Source organism: Pipistrellus hanaki (genome assembly GCF_964339955.1).
Source record: "Pipistrellus hanaki genome assembly, chromosome: 2".
Taxonomy (NCBI): Eukaryota; Metazoa; Chordata; class Mammalia; order Chiroptera; family Vespertilionidae; genus Pipistrellus; species Pipistrellus hanaki.
The window spans coordinates 28008440-28032058 of NC_140504.1; the positions used below are offsets into that span (position 1 = coordinate 28008440).

At 43.6% G+C, this 23619-nt stretch overlaps 1 protein-coding gene across 3 annotated transcripts; it reads right to left on the bottom strand.

The window, feature by feature from the left end:
* Positions 1-181: 181 nt before the first annotated feature.
* LRRC31 (leucine rich repeat containing 31) lies at positions 182-20325 on the bottom strand. Of its 3 annotated transcripts, XM_084874132.1 has the most exons (11): positions 20181-20325; positions 19405-19582; positions 18342-18593; positions 14131-14265; positions 11149-11316; positions 9693-9860; positions 9288-9455; positions 8147-8314; positions 6118-6285; positions 2902-3069; positions 182-940 (listed from the first exon to the last, which is right to left on the bottom strand). In XM_084874132.1, the coding sequence occupies exons 3-11, from the start codon at positions 18529-18531 to the stop codon at positions 609-611; spliced, it is 1665 nt and encodes a 554-aa protein (XP_084730258.1). In that variant the 5' UTR covers positions 18532-18593; positions 19405-19582; positions 20181-20325; the 3' UTR covers positions 182-608. The 3 variants fall into 3 exon arrangements, with proteins under 3 accessions (XP_084730258.1, XP_084730257.1, XP_084730256.1); XM_084874131.1 differs by lacking the exon at positions 19405-19582; XM_084874130.1 differs by lacking the exons at positions 19405-19582; positions 20181-20325 and having other exon boundaries at positions 18342-18721.
* Positions 20326-23619: the final 3294 nt, after the last annotated feature.

A 23619-nucleotide genomic window follows, 5' to 3' on the forward strand; every position in this document is an offset into this window, starting at 1 on the left:
GGGGAGATTCCAGGGTGTGTCTGGCTGGTCTTGCTCAGTCCTGATCAGCCAGACCCCAGCAGCAAGCTGACCTACCAGTTGGAAAGTCTGCCTCCTGGTGGTCAGTGCACATCATAGCAAGTAGTTGAACGGCCCTAGCCTATCATATATTGTGCTTTGATTGGTTGAACGGACAAATGGACACTTAGCATATTAGGCATTTATTATCTAGGATAGGAAACTCCAAAGAAATGTACAGAGAGGCCCATGTACTCTTTACCCTCCCTTATTGTTGGCATCTTGCATAACTAGAATACAATGACAAAATCAGAAAATCTACATTGGTACCATCAAGAGAACTTATTCAGATTCCATCAGTTACACATACACTCACTTGTGTGTGTCTGTGTGTGGGGGTCAATGCGGTTTTGTCTCATGTAGCTTCATGTAGCCACCACCACAATCAAGATACAAAATTGTTCCATCACCACAGGTCTTTACTGTATTATTCCTTTTAGTCACATCTACCACCTACCTCTCTCTCAATCCCTGAGCTGTTCTCTGTATAACTTTGCTATTTCAAGAATGTTATATACATGGAATCATATATGTGCCCTTGGGAAACCAGTTTACTGACACCCGCCATGGTCCAAGTGAATGCTGCTGCTGCGATCTTGATCCAAACATTTTAGTTCTTCCTCCAGTGACGGTGGGAGGATCCATCTTTTCATTCCTATTTCAGTGATCTCCGGAAGTCTGGTCACAGCACATAACAAGTGTCTAAACCACTGTCCACAATCCCGAAAAGTTGATGGCCGAAGGCTAATATCCAGCTCCGTTAACTCTTTGAGGAGCCACACGTTTTGGCAGAAGATGGCCCATCCTGCATCACAGATGCTGTCATTATAGCTCAGGTCGAGCTTCCGCAGCCTGGTCAGATGACCTGTGTGTATTACCGATGCTGAAAAACAAAATCACTTTAATTGCCAAAATACAAGAATATTTTCTGTCATGGCTGTTTCCCACTTCCAATAACACAATGCGATAGCTCCAGACTGGTAATGACAAGATTGATCATTAGTAATGATTTTTTTATTAGCTAGCTATTTTATTTAGAGCATCTGAAATTACTTTAGTAACAAATTCCCACTCTGTGCATCCCAAGTACATGAAAATTGATTTTTTTTTCTTTTTCCACATCCCTACCCAAAGAATATATATATATATATATATATATATATATATATATATATAGTCAAATTCCTGCTCTTTACTTCACTGATGTCCCAGCTCTTCCTGCAAACTTTCTCTAATTAAATGTGAGGAACAATGGATCATTGGCTTGAACTGAGGACTATTAGTAAATAATCTTCTTGCTGTTTAATACTATTTAGTTGTTCACTTCTCATTCATTCTTCAGTCAACAATTATTTAACCGAGCACTTTCCATGTGCAAAATATACCTGGATAATTTCTAATCCAACTGAGAGATATCTGATCCCAGAACCATTTTTCTTTGAGTAGCACGCATCACAATACAACCTACAAAGACACTTAATAAATAATAATGATGAAAGCTAAGAGAAAAATAACACACTTCTGTAAGAAAAGGTAGGGGAGACACCCAAGGCTAATAGTACATGCTTTCCTTTTTAGTCAAAAGTCGAAATGGATTATAGAAATGAAATGAGTGGTGTAAAATCTCGGAGTTATAAGGGACCTTGGAGGTCTCCTTGAGGATTCAACCTCCAGATCAATGATCGGTGAAGGATCCCTTTCCCAGCTTCTCTGTGGTGACCAGCCCGAGTCTGCCTGCAGCACCCTTTCAGGTCATCCCAAGAGGGTGGAGCGGCTCTCAGCAGGAGGAAGCCCTTCCTTTGGGACCCTGGTCTATCTCCTGGTGATTCCGCCATTGCCTGCCTTGGCCTGCCTGAAACCCCAGCTCCTTCCTTGTGTTAGCCCTGCTGTGTTGGACAACGGTCAGGTTCCCTCAAACTTTCCTCCGTTAGGACTAAACGTGCCTTGGTTTTTCAATCATTTCTTATATGTTATGGCTTCCAGACCCAGCCGGATACTCCATTCCCATTACTTTCACTTGCGACGAGTTTTGACTCCAGAGTGCCCTTGAGAGGTTAGCAGTCCGTACACTCAACAGCTGCCCTCAGTCCCTAGATGTCCATGTGTGTTCTTTCTTTCAGCCTTTCAGCCTATTACTCAGCATATTCGCAAGGCCTAAGTAAGTGCATGCTTTTTCTCTTCATATTTTCTATTATGGAGAAAAATTTTTGAAACATACAAAAAGTTGACAGGAGAGTGAACCTGTGCCCCCGTCATTCAGCCTGAAGAGTTATGTTCATTACACTTAACATGTCTCATCTAGTCCCCTACTTCAGCTGGCAACAGTCTAGTGACGTCTACCAGTGAGAAATGATACCTGTATTTCAGTTATTCTGATCACTTTCCTGTTTAAATAAAAGCATTTAAGTTAAAGAGTCAACATAAAGAAAAAATTAAGTCATAGCGCAGGTACCATGTGGCTAGGGCAACATTTGTAAAGGCAGAATGCAGATGACTCAAGTTTAGTTAACACGGAGCTCGTTAAGAACACCAAGGTGCTCAGGTATGGCGAGATGTGGAGCTAGTCGCCTGGCAGGAACCTCCCACCACCACTTCTATGTCTATCTTCCTGAGTTACCAGTTCATCAGATCCCAAATACTAAATTCCCCTCCACTGTTTCTTTTGGTTTTCGAATCTCCCTTATTTGTTTTAAGCAGTTCACTCCCGAGCAGGTGTCAGGAGAAGGGAAGCTGCAGAGAGGGCTCCAGGCCTCGCTGCCTTCTGCACCTCCCTCCCCCTGCATTGGCTGGGCGGGAACGCCGGGCTCTGCCGCCTGGACTGCTTCGGAACCCAGAGATACAAACCCAGGAGAGCCACATCCTCAGTCACCAGGGAACAGCTGCTCAGCCTCAGCACTTGGAGGGATGTGGAAAGCTTCAGTGTTTCCAGAAGCAGCTTCAGGTTGCCACCGACACACTTATTCCAAGAAAGGTTGAGTACTTCCAGGGCAGGGAGGTGAATGGAGGCTTCAGCTAAATGAAAGCAATAAGAAGAGCAATAATTTAGGCTTCTTTTAGAGGTCATAAGCCTTCACTTTGAGGAAACAAGGCTAGGGCAACATCTACATTAATAAAAGAGAAACATGCAAATTGACAGTCACTTTGCTACACCCACCAGCCAATCAGGAGTGAGTATGCATATGAACCCAACAAAAGATGGTGGTGGCCCAGCCCCTAGCCACTCTGGGCCTCTGGGCAGCACACATGCAGGCACATAGGGCGGGATGCCTGCTATGAAGGGGAGGGCGGGGGTGGTGGTGGAGGGAGCTACAGGAGCCGCACTCTGCCTGGAGCAAAGACTGAAGGCCTGGGTCCCGCATGCCGGAGAAAAACCGGTGCCAGCAGCCAGAGAAAGGAAGGCCTATTGCAGGAATCTCTTCATGCAATGGGCCTCTAGTATGAACATAACCGAGGTTCAGAAAGTTGTAGAAATTGCTCACTCCTGCCTGAAATTCATGGCCTCAATTTATGTTGTCTATTTTTATTGGGGAGATATGTTGGAAACTGTAGAAAAGTAAAACCTAATTAAATTGAATTTACGATTACCTGGAATTCCCTTCTTTTCCTTCACATTTACGAAGAAGAAATAGCTCTGGCTGGTGTGGCTCACTGGTAGAGCATCAGCCCACACACCCATTCTCATTCAAGGGCATGCCAGGCCTGCAGGTTTGTTCACAGGCCCCAGATGGCTGAGTGTGGGAGGCAACCAATTGATATGTCTCTCTCACATTGGTATTTCTCTCTCTCCTCCTCTAAATTACTTTTTAGAGAGAGTGGTGTATTCTCTCCACTCTCTCTAAAAAGTAATTGAATAAATATCCTTGTGTGAGGATTAACAACATCAAAAAAGATGAAGAAAGAGGCAGAGAGTGAGGCTCACAGGCTGGTCAAGATTTCCAAAGTGTGTGCTGGGCTTACATATCCCACCAATCATGCAGTCACTGCTGAAATCCTGAAACAGGGCCAAACCTCCCTAGGACTCTGCAACTCCAAAATGTATCTGTGCTTGCTTAACTGTACTTAGAGACAAAGAAGGGAAGTGATGTATTAGGAAAAATTTTTAAAGGAAATTAAAAGAACTTTCTATTTAATTCTCAATTTTCCCTAACATTAAAATCAGCCAGAACAATTAATTTTTAAGGCGCGTCATTAATTATACTTTAAACTTCTTTCCTTCTGCCTTCTCTCTAAAAAAATTAAAATATATTCAAAGGGAAAATGTGCATTCTTTTATAATATCAAATAAGAAAACCCTTCCCAGTCATCTGGTACAGAGACCTCTCAATAAGAAATGGAACTTTTTTCTTCTAAACGTGATACAGAGAAATATATACTAGTTGATTTACTTCTTAATTCAGGTTGAATTTAAGATTGAATGATAGATTCATATGAAATAGTTTAGTATAGTGTTGGGAGCCATCAGAGTTGAGACAAGCAACTCCGTCTTAAGGAAATAGAATTAAGTTCCTTCTAGCAGAAGTTATGCAGTGCCCTGAGGGTTTGGCCAGAAGATAAGATTAACCTGCAGCTTAACATCTTGCAACTTCCCCTTCCTGATCCTCCCCCATAGATAGCCCAGCCTTGGAATGTTACACCTTGGAATGTTATGCCGCCCTGGCAGTTAGCCAATCCTGTGTTGCCAGATACCTTACCACCTTGCCACTCAGTGCCTAAACCAATTATACACTGCCAAAGACCCCTCTGCATAGGCAACCCTGCCCCCCTTTGTTACTGCTGTATATATACTGCCATTTCAAAAAATAAAGTCGAGGCTTGATCAGAACCTTGTCTTGCCTCCATTCTTGTTTGTTTCATTCTCTTAGGTGGTTCCTGCATACCCCCATTGTTGCCCCGAGGGCCGGGACAGTATAGTATCTACTTGATTATGATCCATTGACGTTGTAGCATTAAAAATAAAATATAAAAAAATTAAATTTTGGATCTGAACTATATTTAGGAAGTATATTTTTGGAATATCATGTTGTACAAAAATTTATTTTTTGTGGAACTTTTTCTGAACAGTGAATTGTGGTGTGTTTATATGTACACGCAGTCTTACCTAACCATTGGGGGGATTATGGAGGCCTTACATTGATCTGTCTGTCTATCTACTTACTTAATTTGTAAAAATGTCTAAAACATGCTTTCAGTATGCAGCGAAGAATAAACACAAATCTTGCCCTCAATGTTAAAATCTGAGAGAAGCTGAAACCGGTTTGGCTCAGTGGATAGAGCTTCAGCCTGCGGACTGAAAGGTCCCAGGTTCGATTCCGGTCAAGAGTTGTGGGCACATCCCCAGTAGGGGGTGTGCAAGAAGCAGCTGATTGATGTTTCTCTCACATCGATGTTTCTAACTCTCTATCCCTCTCTCTTCCTCTCTGTAAAAAATCAATAAAATATATTTTTTAAAAATCTGAGAGAAATGTGGACATTAACAAACCAAACAAATAAATATATAATGATTAATTCTGACAAAGACCACAAAGAAGATCCAGGGGCTTCATAAGGTAGATTTAGTGGGGCTGTCTTAGAAGGGGATACTTCCACTGAGACCTGAAATCAGAGCTCCCCAGAAAAGAATTGGGGCAGGGGGCGGGGGGGGGGGGGGTAGGCAATTCCAGGGAACAGGGAGGTCTAGACGGTCAGCTAGGCTGAGAGCTTAGTAATTGCTTTCCTTTCCCCATCAGACTGCACTCTCTGTTTATACTGGCGCTTCATTGAAATGACAAGTTACTGTGGACATGGACCTCCAGAGTTGGTTACACAGACTTTAAATTTTAAAGATTAAATGTGCCAATGCCAGAGTCATTTATGTGCCTTCAGAAGGTCACTCTTAAGAAAGCATAGTTCATGGGAAAAAAAAAGACAAATTAGCATGTCACAGCTTTGCTTATGGCTGAGTCTTAGAATAATGAAATTCATGGGTAGGGAAAGGGAGCGCTCCCCCACCCCCACCCCCCTCCTACCCCCTCCCTACACACAGGTGTTATTAAAACCGTGCTTCCTGGGGAATTTTCTTACCAAGGGCAGTAAAAGCCTCCTTCTGCAAAGCACAGCTGTTGATGAGTAGTGACTTCAGTGCTGGTAAAAATCGGAGCCTGCTGAGTAGGTTTTCAGAAGAGCTGCCCATCTCTTTGTTGGCAGATAAATCCAACTCATGAAGACTCGAGAGCAAAGGGATAACCTGGGCTGTTCAAATAGCAACAGTGACACGATTTAGGCACCGTCCCATGAAGGGTGTTTGGTTCCCACAATCTTCTTGATTGGCAAGCCCCGCCTTCCCTTACACACTTACACACCACAGGAACCAGCCACTCTTCCCAGTATGCGGCCTGGGCTCTGCCACTTGTTAGTGGTAACAATTCAGGCCGTCTAGCAGTTTAATCTTCCTCTGGGCAACAAGCTGAGATGTGATATTCGTGTTGCTCAGTATACTGAGGGCAATGTATTATTTAGAATCCGATGGACTGCTAACTCAGGAGTATCTCCCCCAGGTATGACACTCATCAACAGAGGGATGGTTAGACCGCATACAGCTCTAGCTGGAGCCCCAAAAGGGATTTGTTCTGTGACTTTAAAATCTTGACCTCATTTTCCAAAACTGAGGGATAAGAGCCTAAGAAATAACCAAGCAGTTCTAAAAGGTAGATGTTAGACCTCGAAACCTATTTTACTGTTTTCCTCTCCAAACGGTACTAAAAAACAACTAAAAAGTTCTTTTTATTCGTGTCCATTGAGCCACTCATTTATTCAATTGCATATTCAACAAACATTTACTGGGGCCAGCGATGTGCCAGCCCCTGGGTGTGAGCAAAGGGGAGATGCTGAAGGAGATACACCCTGCCCCGGAGGAGCCCATGACCTGAAGAGGGCTCCAGGGCAAAGGCCTGGGGATGGAGCTTGGCTGGTGAGTGCAAGGAGCAGCGTGAAGGAATAGGGTCAGTGAGGGGAGGGGGAGAGGAAGAAGGCAGTGACAGAGGAAGAGGGTGGCCATTTGGATTCGTGGGATGAGCTGAAGCAAGGTGGTAGAGGTCTAGATGGTGAACCACGATGAGATTCTGGATGTATTTTGAAGGTTTATTGTGGGTTCAGATAGAATAGAACATGTACTCTCAAGGCTGTGCTTGCTGTTTGCTATGGGAAACTGCATAGATACATTACAACTTGTAGTAATAACAGGACTGTGTCTGGGGTAGAAATAAGAGTAGTACCTATGTGTAGTGTACACCTGCTATGCACCGCCCCCCCCCCCCCGACTTTTTCTCTACCTTCGTTTGTATCTAAGTGACTTAATTTACTTGTTAGTCTGAAAGCCTCAACACCCTTCCTTTGGGCTTTCTCTCTTCATCCCCCTCTATAATAAGCCAGGTGACATCAACAGATTTGTTTCTTTTTTTGTTCCACTTACTTACTTTATTTTTGAAAAACCTTTATTGTTGGAAATATTACAGACGTCCCCTTTTATCCCCCATTGACCCCTTCTGGTCCAGCCCTGCCTCCCCCCAACCCTCACCGTCTCCTGCCCCAGGGGACCGTCATCACCTTATTGTCCTATTGTCTGTGTCCTTGGGTTATGCTCTTTGGTTGATCTCTTCCTACCTACCCCCTTGCCCTCTCCCTAAGACTGAACAATATGCTCCATGCTTCTGTGTCTCTGGATCTATTTTGTTCATCAGTTTGTTTTGTTCATTAGATTCCGCATATGAGTGAGATCATGTGATAAGCCCGTCAGAGAAAGATCAGTATCACATGGTCTCACTCATATGAGGAATCTAATGAACAGGTTTATTTCTAAACAGCAACCATAAACCCAAAGTGCTCTCCTTCACGTGCCATCGCTATCATTTACTGACGTGTATAGGAGGACTTTAGACTAGCTAACACTTATTGGGCACTTAATAAATACTATATTGGGGCATCCACAGAACTTTGATGATTTGAGCCTCCCAGGAGCTTCATCAGTAGTAAGTTTAAGGGTATATCTCAACTTTGTCACGTTTCTAAACATATGCCAAGGATCCAATATCCTTGGCTCTGCTCCCACACTTACTCAGCGACACCACGTCGCCTGCTGTCAGTGAGCACTGGTGCAGGTCCAGGACTTCCAGGCGCTCCAGCGTGGCCACCTGAGCTGGTAAGTCTTCAAAACCTCCGCCCAGCCCCTTGTTGCAGGAAAGGTCGAGTTTCCGCAGCTCACTCAAGTATCTAAAAGCAGTATCTACAGAGAAAGTCAAACTCTCAATCTGACATATTACAAGGCGTAGGCAGGCATGGAGCAGTGGAGGGCATAGGAGACTAAGAAAATACACCCAGAAAAATGCCAAAACAGGGGAATAACTAGACTGTAGACTCTCTACCATCTAGTCTCTTCGGATTTGACAATGACCTCAAACACAGTGGTTCTGCCATTCATGATTTTCCTACTATAGTTAAGCTTTGGTGTTTTTATACAGTTCTAGATTTACTCAAACTGTCAGTGAGAAGGATATTACAAACGTTAAGTTAAAGGGAAAACATAATTTCACCTTTTCCTTTATTGTGGAGGCTCTATACAAGGAAATGACTTTTAACTATGGATACCACTGAAGCTGTTCTTTTTATCAGTACCAATTCCTTCTCACTACTGAGCATAAAATAATGCTGGCAGTTTCAAAAGTAAAAGACAATGAAGTGCTTTAATAGCACAGAAACTTTTATCTTATTTTAAAAAATGTATTTTATTGATTTTTTACAGAGAGGAAGAGAGAGGGATAGAGAGTTAGAAACATCGATGAGAGAGAATCATCGATTAGCTGCCTCTTGCACTCCCCCTACTGGGGATTTGCCCGCAAACAAAGTATATGCCCTTCACCAGAATCGAACCTGGAACCTTTCAGTCCATTGAGCCAAACCGGTTTCGGCCAGAAACCTTTATTTTGCCCTGTATCTATTTCCAACCTAAAACAGACTAGCTTTTTCAGATTCAACCATTTTAAAAGGTTATTTTCGTAATCATGAAAGTATATCCTTGCTGTAAAAGGAAGTACATAAAACATTTAAGATGTAGATGACCCATAACCTTATTCATCAACATAACCACTGTTTACATTTTACTTTTCCTAATAGTTTAAAAAATTAAATATAAAATAAAATGATACAGACACATAAAAACATAAAATTATGTATATGAACTCCAGCCACTGCTTACTTACCCAATAGTTTGACACTCTTTTGGGATAACCCACACGACTGTAACTTCAGTACTTTCAGATTTGAGGCACTTTTTAACCCCTGAGCGATGCTGTTCAGACTGCCGCCGATGTTTCTGTTCATGGAAAGATCAAGCACTTCAAGACTTGGCAGCAGAGGTAGCAACTGACCTGGAAGGAAGGGAATCCAAACAAAAAAAGGGCCACTCAGTGAACACGCAGGGGTGGGAGTTGGGGTGGGCAGGCGGGGAACGCAGCCTCCTGGGAACCCAGGGATGGCGTGAGCCACTCTTGCAATTCAGGGTAAAGAGAAAACAGCCAACTTGGACTTCCAAGCTACCCCATTATGGGCATCTTCACATTTTTATTTTAATGTTTTGGAAAGAACTCTTCCAAACTCCCACTTACCCACAAATGCCCCGTCTTCAGAGGTGAGGGCGCAGTCCACCAGCTCCAGCGTTCGGATCTTGCTCTCGGCCGGGAACTTGTGGAGGACCAGAGGCAGGTTTCCTCCCACTTTACTGTTCCAGGACAAGGTCAGCTCCTCAAGGTCAGGTAGCGCTTTCAGTGCTGCTCCTGTCACAGAGGGGCCCGGAGATTGATCACTAGGTCTACAAAGCAGAGAATGCACTTCAAAATCCCATTATTTATGGTTGTGGAAGCCAAGTCAGGTGTCACTGGTTAGGTGACTGGTAACGGAGAAGAGGATGCAGTTCCCGCCCACTCCCAGCAGGGGGAGCTTCCATATTTACAGGCTCCCTCCAAAGCTCTGCAGCCATGCTTATGAGCACAGATTGCTTTTTTAAAAATTCACCCGTTCATACGGTATTTCTTACTGAGATTTTTTTTTTGTGGTAGTAAACATGTGTACTAGACCAGTGGTCAGCAAACTCATTAGTCAACAGAGCCAAATATCAACAGTACAACAATTGAAATTTCTCTGGAGAGCCAATTTTTTAAAAACTTAAACTATATAGGTAGGTACATTGTGATTAACTTAATTAGGGTACTCCTAAGCTGGCCTTTGCTAAAAACTCAAGGGGCCAAAGAGCCGCATGTGGCTCGAGAGCGGCAGTTGACTTTCTCTCACCCACCCTCTCTGGGAGCAGCAATGCTGAGACGCTTGGCTGGAGGTAGAAGTGAGACAAAGCCAGGCACTGGCCCCCAAGGGGGAAAGCTCACTTTGACATCAACAGTGTCACGTACAATGGAACCGACCGGCAGAGAAGAACCAATAACAAAGCGTCAGGCACTAACAGCTCACAAGGGTTACTCAGCCTGTGAGAAAGGGGTGCAATGACATTTCTGAAACCACTTCACACAGGGGAGCTCCCTCTGGCTATAGGTGGAGGCTGGGAGAGATCAGGGGAAGCGGGGGAGGAGGGTGGACTTTTGGATGATTTTCACTGCCCTGAAATCTCTATCCCTCTCCCTTCCTCTCTGTAAAAAAATAAAATAAAATAAATAATTAAAATATATATATTGATATATGGAAAAATAGAAGAGATTATTTTGGAGTTGGAGAAGAATCTAATCGTTATCTACTCAACTCCATTTTACAGATGAGGTAAGAGACCCAAAGTGAGCCGGTTTTAGAACGATCTGCATTTAAACCCCATGAGAGTGGGTACCTGGTCAGCCTTGTTTCCTTCTCTGTCCCAGGATTGAGCACAGTGCCAGGTAAGGCTACGTGGCTCTTTAGAAGTCATGCTAGTGCTCAGCACCACAGGCATCATGCACATCGCCTCAGGCCCAGCACACTTTCCGTGAGCACCGAGGGTGTGCGGACCCAGATAATTCACCCTTGAGGGCTAGGCTGCCAAGGTGTGTAAGTGAAGTCTTTTACGAGAAGCGTTCATCATACCCAGCGCTCGGACATCATCTGTGGTTAGCCTGCAACTCCCCAGCCTCAGGCTTTTTAACTTGCTGACAAGATGCATTTGCTCCATGATTGAGTGGAGGGTTCCACCCACAAAATCATTCCAGGAAAGGTCCAGTGTTTCTAGGTCCGGAAGGAAAGGCAGCAAAGCGACTAGATGTGAACAAAAGAACATACAGATTTGCATAAGTAAGTGGTGATGTGCAGTCAGTAGGCTCCATTGCCTGTACGCACAGAACATAGGTTGGTACTATCAGAGAATAAGGGGACGAGGGCATGTGGCTCTCTCAGGGGTCTCCCAGCCCTGCAATTAGAGAGATTATGATGTTTACATTTTCTATTTCATGGGATGTTTTCTATTTTTGCCAAATAATTTCACTCTGAAAATGCAGTGGTGCCCAGCCGGGGCGGCTCAGTGATTGAGCATCCATCTATGAACCAGGAGATCATAGTTTGATTACCAATCGGGGGCACGTGCCCAGCTTTCGGGCTCGATCCCCAGTTGGGGGCATGCATGAGGCAGCCGATCAATGATTCTCACTTATCCTCGATGTTTCTATCTCTCACTCTCCCTTCCTCTCTGAAATCAATAAAAAAATTTTTTTTGAAAGTACAGTGGTGTCTCTATAGGATTTCATAAGATCTTTACTACTGTGGAGGAAAAGGTAATTCTACTGTTGCCACCCTTGTGAAGTGTGCACTGGTCCTTGTACTTTGCAAAACTCTCTGACATCCATCAGTCAGTCATCCTATTGTTCCCTCAGGCTGATGGCCTGGGGACTGCTCTCTGGGGTAGGATTTCTGAGGTTGCAGGTGCCTCTTACGTTCTCTCTTTTTTTTTCTTTTTTAATCTTGGTTACCTGGGCCTCACCCCTTAAAAAGCTGCTGTAATACGTAAATGGACTAACATATGGAGACTTAGACTGGCACACAGCCTGATGGGAACGTTCTCTGAGTCTCTGCTACTGCTCATTAAAAGTGAAGTTGTGCTGTAACCGGTTTGGCTCAGTGAATAGAGTGTCAGCCTGTGGACTGAAGGGTCCCAGGTTCAATTCTGGTCCAGGGCATGTACCTTGGTTGCAGGCACATCCCCAGTAGGGGGTGTGCAGGAGGAAGCTGATCAATGTTTCTAACTCTCTATCCCTCTCCCTTCTTCTCCGTAAAAAATCAATAAGATACATTTTTTTAAAAAAGTGACGTCGCTCTCTGGGAAAAGGACCCTCCAAGGCCATCGTATCTCCTGACCCATCAACAAGTCTTTTGAGGGGAACTGCCAACAGAGGCGGTAAAGCATCTTTGCTTTTAAACGTCTGTCTTGAATGTTAAAGTGGAGGCAGCAGTCAGAAACAGCAAGCTGAGCTTCTGTGTTACCGGCACACAAGCCCAGCTTTCCCGAATGCTGAGGCCACGGTTAGAGTGGAAAATTGTTTTCTCTCACCAGCATGGAAAGCATGTTCAGCTGGCTGGCGTGGCCCCATGGTTGAGCATTGACCTACAAACCAGGAGATCACGGTTTGATTCCAGATCAGGGCACATGCCCGGGTAGTGGGTTCGATCCCTGGTGTTGGGCATAAAGGAGGCAGCCAATGATTTACTTATCACCATTGATGTTTCTATCTCTTTCTTCCTCTCTGAAATCAATAAAAATACATTTTTTTCTCCAAAAAGCATGTTCACAATGATCCTAAATTTATAAAGCGTAAGTCTATTGAACATATTAGAATGAAAAAAAATAAATAAAACCAGAGATTGCCATTCAGTGGGTTTGGGTTGGACTCAAGTGCCTGCATTTCTGGCTCCACAAGTGATCTTGACACGCGGGCATTGGACACCCATGGGCATGGTTAGAGCTCCCTTCCAGAGCACTGTCCAAGTTATAACGGCCTGGATTTTCATTAGAACAGTCAGGGACTCCTCGTTCAAAACGCAGTTCTTTGATTCATCTCTGTTGGTATCTTTGATGCATCTAATTTGATTAAAGGCTTAATTTAAGGTATCTGACCATAAGAGGGGGGAAAGGTGGTGATGGTGGTGTGGGCACAGGGTTCTTCACAATTACACTCCTGCTTAGGTATAATAAAGGGTAGCAATACTTTGTGTACAAAATAATATAAACAAAGGAGACATGTAAAACTTTAGAAAATTATATATATATATATATATATATATATATATATATATATATATATGCAATAATTGCTGGCAGTTGGCAGTTGTGCTTTTCACTCCACAGACAACCAAACAGCACAGTACCCCTTTAAATTCCCAAGAAGGCTCGGTTTTAGGCTGAGTCTGATGGGTTTATATCCTGTATAAGAACAGATGTTTTGCAGGGGGCCAGAGGCAATCAGTAGGGAGGTAAAATTGCTCAGGAAAAACAAACAAATGAACTTCCTCCACTGAAATCTTTGAAGCTTGAGAAAGGATACATTAACTTTTTTTTTTTTTCCTTTAAATAAGCAGTGCAGCTGCTGTTTCTGAGTAGTCTGGGGCCACCCTCAGACCTTGGGTTACCAAGTGAATAATGAGTGTATTTTGCCTGCTCGTTTCTTTTTCTTTCTTTCTTTCTTTTTTTGTAAATAAATCTTTATTGTTCAGATTATTACAGTTGTTCCTCTTTTTCCGCCCATAGCTCCCCTCCACCCGGTTCCCATCCCATCCTCTGCTCTTAATCTCCCACCCCCACTGTCCTCATCCATAGGTGTACGATTTTTGTCCAGTCTCTTTCCGCACCCCTCACATCCCTTTTCCCCCAAGAATTGTCAGTCCACTCTCCTTCTATGCCCCTGATTCTATAAAAATATGGAACGCTTCAGGAATTTGCGTGTCATGCTTGGGCAGGGGCCATGCTAATCTTCTCTGTGTCATTCCAAGTTTAGTGTACGTGCTGCCGAAGCGAGCTCCTGCCTGCTCCTTTCCACCCACAGCCCCACGTTCCGGTCAGTGCCAAGTCACCCGCATACCGACCCATCTCCCTCACGTCCGCGGTCGTGAGCCCGCCGTTACTCAGATCTAGACACGCGTCCTCAGCCTTTTTGCCCAGCTTCTGCAGGAACCGCTCCGCCCTGCATCCCGGTTCCATTTCTGAGGTGAGAGGCGTGGCTACGTTATAAGAATAAAAGAAGAATTTGCTGTTAATGATGCATAATGATCACAATACACCAAGTGAAAAGGCGGGCAGTTATTCCTGAACTGGTCCCTGGTGAAACCTGATGAAGCATTTGCCAGGAAGAAAACCTCCATTCCTGCCTTGGTGGCTTTTCTTCCATGGCCTGATCTGGGCTTCTCAGCGCAGAGACGGAGCTGTGCTCCTGAAGATGAGGTAAGCTTGTTAGCACAGCGTGAGGAGATTGAGCAGTGCTGGAACCAGGACAGAGAGCCTGGCGAATGCAACTGCTGGGCCAAGCACAGGTGTTTGCCTCCTAACCAAGCAGGTGAAGAAGGGGAGACCTTGTGATCACCACTGGTGAGTTTCAGATGGCTACAGAGCGGGAGTGAAAGAAGCAGCTGCTGCTCATTTCCTCCACGGTTCAACTGAGGAAGCCTGAGAGCTAGTGCCTGCGGGAGCTCTTGTGTATTCTGAGCTCCTGCTGGAGAACACATTCAGAAAGCCTCTTTTGTCCTTGTTGTTAGGAACTACTTAGGAGGCACCTCACCAAACTCCTCTATTATAACACTACTAGAGGCCTGGTGCATGAAATCCGTGCACTGGAGGGGGGTCCCCTAAGCCTGGCCTGCGCCCTCTCACAGTCCAGGAGCCCTCAGGGGATGTCCGACAGATGGCTTAGGGGGAGCGGGCCTAAGCCAGCAGTTGGACATTCTTAGTGCTGCTGACTGCTGCACTTGTCAGCAGTGAGCCTGGCTTCTGGCTGAGTGGCACTCCCTCTGTGGGAGTGCACTGACCACCAGGGGCAGCTACTGCATTGAGCGTCTGTCCCCTGGTGGTCAGTGCATATCATAGGGACTAGTTGTTCCACCATTTGGTAAATTTGCATATTAGCCTTTTATTATATAGGATTATTATATAGGATGCTAATGTGATCTCCCTAAGTAATAAAAAAAATGCTGTAATTTTACTGAGTACCTATTATGTACTAGTGCTTTACTTATCGCACGTGCCAGCATTTAAAATGTATGTAAAACACATTATACGTTGGTAAGGGAAAATAAATATGCATGTACTGACAGTGACTTTAAAGAGGTTTGTCAGTGGCGATGTACAATTTAAAACATACACAAAGAGCCTGGCCACTGTGGCTCAGTGGTTGAGCATCAGCCTATGGACCTGGAGGTCACACAGTTCAGTTTCTGATCAGGGCACAGGCCCGGATTGTGGGCTGGATTCCCAGTGTGGGATGTGCAGGAGGCAGCTGATCAATGATTCTCTCTCAACATTGAGGTTTCTATCTCTCCCTTTCCCTTCCTCTCTGAAATCAATAAAAATATATTTAAACACACACACACACACACACACACACACACACACAGTAGACTGGAATCCAATAAGAAGATATAAGTTATGAATGTGCAGGAATATTCTACTAACCCTGACCAAAAAAGTATAAAACAACATAAGTGAATACTATATATACATATACGTATATTGGTACCAGTGAAAATTAAAAGAGAGCAGGATTACAGTAATAATAAATTTAGACTAAAATGTTAGCAAGGATAGTGAAAACTCCATCTCTCTTCCACAGGGTGTCTTATGGCTTGCTATTTTTATTTAAGTTTTTAATTTAAAAGATTTCTATGTTCCTGTGGCTGTTTTCCTGTCCAGTGCTAGTTGTCAGTGTGTTGTGTTTTTGTTTATTTTGTGTTTGCTTTTTAAAATATGTATCTTTATTGTTGAAAGTATTACAGATCCCCACTGATCCCCTCTACTCTGCTCCCGCTCCCCCAGGCCTTCCTGCGTTATTGTCTGTGTCCATAGTAAGCCAGTCAGAGAAAGACAAGTATCACATGATCTCACTTACATGTGGAATCTAATAAACAAAATAAAGCGACTTGGCTATTTTAAAGAAAGCCACCTGTAGGGAATACAGCATTGCTGGCATGGTTGCTGTTGTCACATTCCACCAGTAGGAGGCAGCCCCTTCCACCCTTTTACCTCTTTACTCAGTCCTTCAATTTCTATCATGGCACTTGGATCCAAGGTATTTTGGGTAGGGTTGCCAGATTTAGGAAAACAAAAGCAGCATGTCCAATTAAATTTAGACTTCAGGGAAACAGGATAATTTAGTAAAAGTGTGTTCCCAAAGATTGCACTTATTTTACATGGCAACCCTAATTTTGGGTGGCAATGAAGAGAGCTGTGGATGAGAAATGGGGAGGGACTCCCTTTTACATGCCAGTGAGCACAGAACATTTTGTCTAAACTTAAAGGAAATAGTCACAATCATACCATTTCACAGATTTGGAAACTGAGACTCTGATAATTACTAAGTAGCCTAGTCAGAATTTGAACCCAGAACAGTCTGCTCCAAAGCCAATTCTGTATGTTTCAAATTTTTTTGTGTTTAAAAATTTCTACACATGGTATTTGATGGAAGTGAGGATAGGAATAAATGACACAAGATTGGCCATCAGCTGATAATTGTTAGAGAGGTGATCATGGAGACTCATACTGTTCTTTCTACTTTTGTATATGTTTGCATAAAAAACTTAAAATGCTTTTAAAATTCATTTAACCTAATGGATAATAAATTGGTGGCAATCATATTGCCAAATAATATGATTCTGACTTTGGAGAGAGAGTTGGCGATATTTATTTTCATAACCCTTGAATATATAATTTTGGTTCTTGAAATTTATACTTCTTAAAAAAGCTGAAATTCCATAAAGCAGGGAATATGGGAGAGGGAAAGCCAAAGATAATCACTGAAGTGTAAAAAAAAAAAAAAAAGGAATTGGTTAAGTAATTATAGCATATGAATGTAATGGAATATTATGCAGCTGTTAAATTATGTATAGGAATATCATGAAGCAATGTAGGAATTCAGCAGTATAATAATATGTTTCAGGAGTAGGATCGCTGCTTCGTTCAACTCAAGAGGGATTCGTAGGCTATTATAACTGCAAGAGCTACCTGTTCTAGCCCCTAGCTACCTCACTGACTTGTCTCTCCTCCTCTCCCTCTCCCCATCTCTCACCCTACCCGTCAGCATCCTGGACTTCCTGGCTCCCTCTCAAACACTCCGGGCTCAGTCCCACCTTGGGCCTTTGCATTTACAGTTCCCTTTGCCTGGAAAGCTATTCCCATATTTATCTATGTGGCTGGTTTTATCATTCATTCTACATACATACCTGACTTTATTTAGATCTCTGCTCCAAGGCCACCAAGTGAGAGACTCCTTTTCTCCAATCCTGTCTAAAAGAGCACTTCATCCCATCCTTCTCTACTTGGCCTGCTTTGCTTTTCTTCATATCCCTTATCAGCACTGAAATTGCATCTGCATTTGGTTCCTTGTTTACATAAGGTCCTGCTTTTCATGACTGTATTTTGAGCACTTACAAAATATAATACAGTGGCAGGCACATAGTAGGAAGTCAATGAATGGTTTCTGACTGACCATAAATGCACACATGTGAACAAAAGACTGAAAAGAATCTTGAAAAATGACCATTTGGGTGAAAATTAAAGGAAATCAGGTATTTTTCTCTACACCTTTCTGTAGTATTATAATATTTTTGATAATTTAAAAGTAAAATTAGCAAAGTATTTAAAGTATTTAAGTAATATATATATATATATATATATATATACAGTATATATGTGTGTGTGTGTGTGTGTGTGTGTGTGTATGTGTGTGTATATATATATATATATATATATATATATATATATATATATATATATATAAATATATATACCTAATATGCAAATTATCCCTGTGGGAGATGAACTGGAAGACCGATCGCTTGCTATGATGTGCGCTGACCACCAGGGGGTGGTGCGGAATGAAGGGAGGCCCTGCCAGAAGTCAGAAGGCCCAGATTGTCCCTGATTGCTGGCCAGGCCTAGGGACCCTACCCATGCATGAATTTTGTGCACCGGGCCTCTAAGTAATAAATGTTTAGACAGAGACTCATATTAGGTTTAGTTTAACCCAATGATCTCCAGGGGGAAGACATTATTCTAAGAAGGAAAGAACTGACAGCAGTAAGGGGTTTACCGGTGTCTAAAGTGGCAGTTTTCTGTGGCTCATCGCTGGTCTGGGAATCAGTTGTTTTAAGGTCATTGCTCTCATTTCTGCTCTCCGCTTTGGAGGACCTGAGTTTTGAGCCCCTGAGGAATTTGCTGACAAATGAAGTCCAGGGGTTGGTTTCTCCATCCAAGGAACTTTTCTTCCTCGTTTGACTCATGGTCAAGTTGAAGGAAGTCTTTCTCAACAAGACATCTTCTTGTTCTCTGTTTTCTAGGATTTCTGAGAAGAAAATAGGACTGTCAAGTCTGGGTGGAATGAGAACTTCCCTAAACGGGCTTTTATTTCTCCCTCTCCTTCTGCTTTTATTACTGGTAATGTTTAACATAAAAATAAGAATGATGTAATCCAGGATCCGGGAACCAGCAGATGGTAGCAGATGTCAATCCAGAGTTTTCAACATTGCCCTGTTTTACCGTGTCAAATGCGGGTCATTGAACACCACTTTGGCAAGTGCATCAAATGTGTCAATAGATTTTAAAGTTCAGCAGTCAGATGTCGTTACCTTCCAAGAAAGTTAGTGAAGGATGATGTTGCACGCCATTAAGCTGCCTGGACCTTCACAAAGCTGTCACCCAGAGGAACTGGTTGGCCTTCAGTGTCCCCAGCCCCCTCTTTGCACACTGCTTCTCTTTCACTTGGCATTTTTACTGTCTCTACTCCAGCCTTGTAGCACAGACCCATTAAAGCACCTTGGCAGTAAAGAATTCATCCATTCCCTAAACAGAACCTACTACAGGCCACATATTATTTGAGATTCAAGAGATTCAATGAAGAAGGAGATACAGCTCACATGTGACCTGGTGGGAAGACAGACCTGTGTGCCAATGATGGCACTGGGAGAAGGGCCGTCAGCGAGCAGAGACCCAAATAGTCAGAGACCCCACAGTTGGACTAAGCCTGCTTTGGAGAACAGACTTGGAGCAGTGAGTGACATTGCCTGGGTTTAAGAACTAGGAATTAGCTGAAAAGAAAAGAGAAGGCAAAGTATCCTCGGCAGGAAAACAAACAAACAAACAAACAGCAGGCTCACCTGCTTATAGGCATGCAGAATCTAGTGGTTGGCTCCAGGAGTGAATTCTAGTTTTAAGGGAGCAGCGGAGGGTCTGGTGTAATGTAAGGCTGACGATTCATGAGGGTCACTCTGTTACCCTCCTGAGATTTGCTTGCATTTTAAAGGAAGGTTGAAGACTTAAACTAAAAGGATAAGCCTGTAAGTGGAATTTCAAATTCTGTTAATAGAATTTCGATCCAGTTCTTGGGCCAGGGCCCAATAGTCCTACATTCTTAAAATGTTCGTGACTTTTTTGCTATACGGGAGGTACTTTTCTGTAAGATTATGTTTCAGAATGGTTCAAGAAACGCTTTACACAGGGACTCCTAAAAAAGACCTTGCAGGACCCACCTTCACATCTGGGGGATGGATGTCCCACAGAATCCTGTGGGAAGTCACAAATGGGCACCGGTTTCTTTTTACATTTCCTTTCCAAATTAGATCAGGGTCCACTCAGCCCAGGTTTACCCAGGAGGACACAGCAATAGGTTGGAAAGTTGCCCCACAGCTACCAGAGTCTCAGGGGGAAGGAAGGAAGGAAGGAAGGAAGGAAGGAAGGAAGGAAGGAAGGAAGGAAGGAAGGAAGGAAGGAAGGAAGGGAGGGAGGGAGGAAGGAAGGAAAGGAGGGAGAGAAAGGAGGGAGGGAGGGAGAAAGGAAAACCTTCAGCTCATGATCCAGCCACAACCTGCAGCCCCAGCTGCCCCATTGTGATTCCATCATCACCCTTCTCCTTTTGCCCCAACCCAAGACTTACCTCCAGGGTCACCTTCACTCAATTTCACCTTTTGGAGACATTCACAGCCATTCTCTGGAGAGCCAAGCCACCCTCACCCCCTAAATGCACTGCCTCTAACTCCTACGTCTTAAGGAAACACCGCTGGACGGTGCTCCAGGATGTGGTAATTTACCCAAGTGGAACCCCACCCGGCCGTGAGGCACAGAGTCCACTGTGGGGCAGCATGGGAAGGGCGGGGCAGCCAGGGAGGGCAAGAAACTGCACAGGACTCCAGGGGTCAGAAGAGGAAACCAAACAACGGTGGGCAACCTGGGGAGGCAGAGAGGAGGGCAATACAAGAGAGGCTAAGAGGGAGTTAGAAAAGAAGCTAGGATGAGGAAGGCAGGTGTGAGAGCACAGGGGCAAAAGCATCAGCAAAGTTCTTAGTAAGCAGTAGAGGAGGGCACCATGCTCACACTTAACAACAACAACAAAACAATTGTTTCCAAAACATGTTTAGGAGATTGCTCTTTGTATACAAACTTCAACAAGTACTCAGGCTTCCCATACTAATTCAAGCTTTAAAATTGGCTCACACACACACCTCTTCTCTTCCCCTTGCTGAAGGTAAGCCCTGAAAACTGAATGTGGGGGAATTTGCAGATCAAAACATAACCACCAGACCACAGCGGCTACATCCTGGGGTTTTGTCTCCTGCCCCAGGATCAGAAGCATTGGCTCAAGACCCCTTCGGGAAAACCAGTGGCTGGCATTTCAACTCAACTTCACAATGTTAGTTGAGCAATTACTTTCAATATTTACAGTACTATCAGTAGGTAAGGTTATCTGTCATGAAACGCCAAGGACAATAAACTATTTCTGGCACGTAAGTGGTTTTTAATTTACTGATTTTTGCAAAAGCGAGACTCCCTTTCCTTTCTTTTCCAGCCTTAGGTTTGGGCTTAACAGACACTTAAAAAATTTTGATCCTCTTTCAGAGCGAATCATATTTTCAGTGTTGTCTGTAAAAGGGAAATGCACTTTGCTTTCCCCACAAAACATCATTAAAAGGGAAGTCCTGCCGAAACCGGTTTGGCTCAGTGGATAGAGCGTCGGTCTGCGGACTGAAAGGTCCCAGGTTCGATTCTGGTCAAGGGCATGTACCTTGGTTGCGGGCACATCCCCGGTGGGGGGTGTGCAGGAGGCAGCTGGTCGATGTTTCTCTCTTATCGACGTTTCTAGCTCTCTATCTCTCTCCTTTCCTCTCTGTAAAAAGTCAATAAAATATATTAAAAATAAATAAATAAATAAATAAATAAATAAACAAACAAACAAATAAATAAAAGGGAAGCCCTGCACACACGGCACGAATGAACCTTGAGGACATTATACCAAGCGAAATAAGCCAGTCACAAAAGGACAAATACTGTCTGATCCCACTGCTAAGCGGTATCTAAAGTAGTCAAACTCAGAAACAGAAAGCAGGGTGGTGGTTGGCAGGCACTGGGGGTGGGGCTGGGGGCGGGGCTAGGAGACAGGGTGAGTTGTTTCATGGGTACACAGTTTCAGTTTCTGGAGATTTGTTGCACAATAATGTGAATGTACACTTAAAGATGACTAAGAACTGTGCATTTAGAAAATGGTTAAGGTGGTAAAATTTTTATGCCTTTAAAAAAACAAAACACCCCATAAAAACACGTATGTCAAAGTATATAAAGTGATTCAGAGGACCAGGGCTCTAAATGCAAAGAGGTTTTAGGAATACCTTAATCGGTTTCTGCTTTTAGTTTTTCTTTTATGTATACACAAGCGTGGTTTAGAAAAAAAAAAAATCCATGCTTAAACATGTCTAAGTAGGTTTTAATAAGTATGAAACTCCTAGGTAATAGAAACAACTTAATCCAGGCACTTTGTTCTAAAGCCCCTGGTGGCATTCAGTGTTTTTTAAAAAATGTATCTTTATTGTGGAAAGTATTACAGATGTCCCATTTTCCCCCACTGACCCCCTCTTCCTCTCCCCAACCTTCACCACACTATTGTCTGTGTCCATGGGCATTCAGTGTCTCAAATTACATGTCTGGGGGGCTTGGTTCAGCCCTATCCAGAACTGTTGCCTTGGGAATGCATTATTGTAGAACTATTCCTTCCATTTCCATTGATACTATAATGCTCAGTATAATAAGCAGGAAAAGGTATTTATTAAAAGAATAACAGAACTTCTAATAAAGGGACAACACAGGTGAATATGCCCACTCCTTTTGAATCTATTTAAACAATAATTAAGGGATTAAAAAAACACTTCGTTAACCTGCAAAGATAAAGAGAACTAGATAGATGCCAACACAATTTTGGAATCTACAGCATGAGGGTGAGTTAAACGGACTTGACACTAAAATGCCTGCAAAGGTTGGGGGAATAAATTTTTCAAACTTCAGAACCCCAAAAGGCTCAGTAATTGGACCAATGATTTTACCAGGCAACTCGGAAGGAGAAGGTGAGCATGGGTGGAGCTGAAAGCAGGATGATTAGTTTAAAATTTGTAAGACGTTAAACTATTAATGCCATTTCTCAAGCCAGGGCAGCCAGGAGACTGCCTTTTCCCCATCCAGACAAAAAAACAGAAAGTTTCTTTTCAGGACAGATTGAAACAGAGAGGATCTGTTCATGTTTTGAATACCTAATTGGAAAAGGAGGTTAGGTGAAGTCTACATATTGAACCACGAGACCCTTTTTCATCCCCCTTTTAATGCCTCTAAGAACACAATGGCCGCTAAGCTTAACCACCCTCTCCGTTCACCCAATAAAGGTGTGTGGGAGGACACGACTAGGGAACCGAGCAGCCTAAGAGAAAAGACCCACAGATAATAACTGCTGAGAGTCCCTCAACCAAATGAAGTCCTGCATATATACGCACAGAGCTCCCACTGTAATGCCAAATTCTACATAGGCTTGAAGGTCTGTCTGGAATCCCAAGGTAACAGAAAGAGGCAGAGACCAGTGCTCAGTGCAGGATCTTAGGTGCAGGCAATGCCTTCCTGGTTTCCCTGTCATTCAGTCCCCGGCATCTTCATACAGCCACGCATCCCTTATCACGCCGTGAGCTATCACAGAGGACGTCATGACAGACCTGCCCGTGGGGTCCTCGATCCTGCTTTCGTATGCTGTTTCGTGCAGTGGACCGCCTCCTTATCGAGATGTTGTAACACGGGGAACATATCCATTTGAGCTTAAAAAAGGTCAGCAACTGCATTAGATGTTCTCAACATTTTCCTACCCTGGACATCACGTCCCCGATGCCTAGCATCAGCAGAACATCAACTCTCACACCGAGTCCTGAGAATCGAAGTTCCCTCTAGACACATCCTGATCACGAACACAGCTAAAGAGAAAGGAAACATAAGACAATGAGAGTTGTGAATGCACTGCCCAATTAGTCACAGAAAGTAATACAGGTCCAGAGAGGTTTACTATATCTACC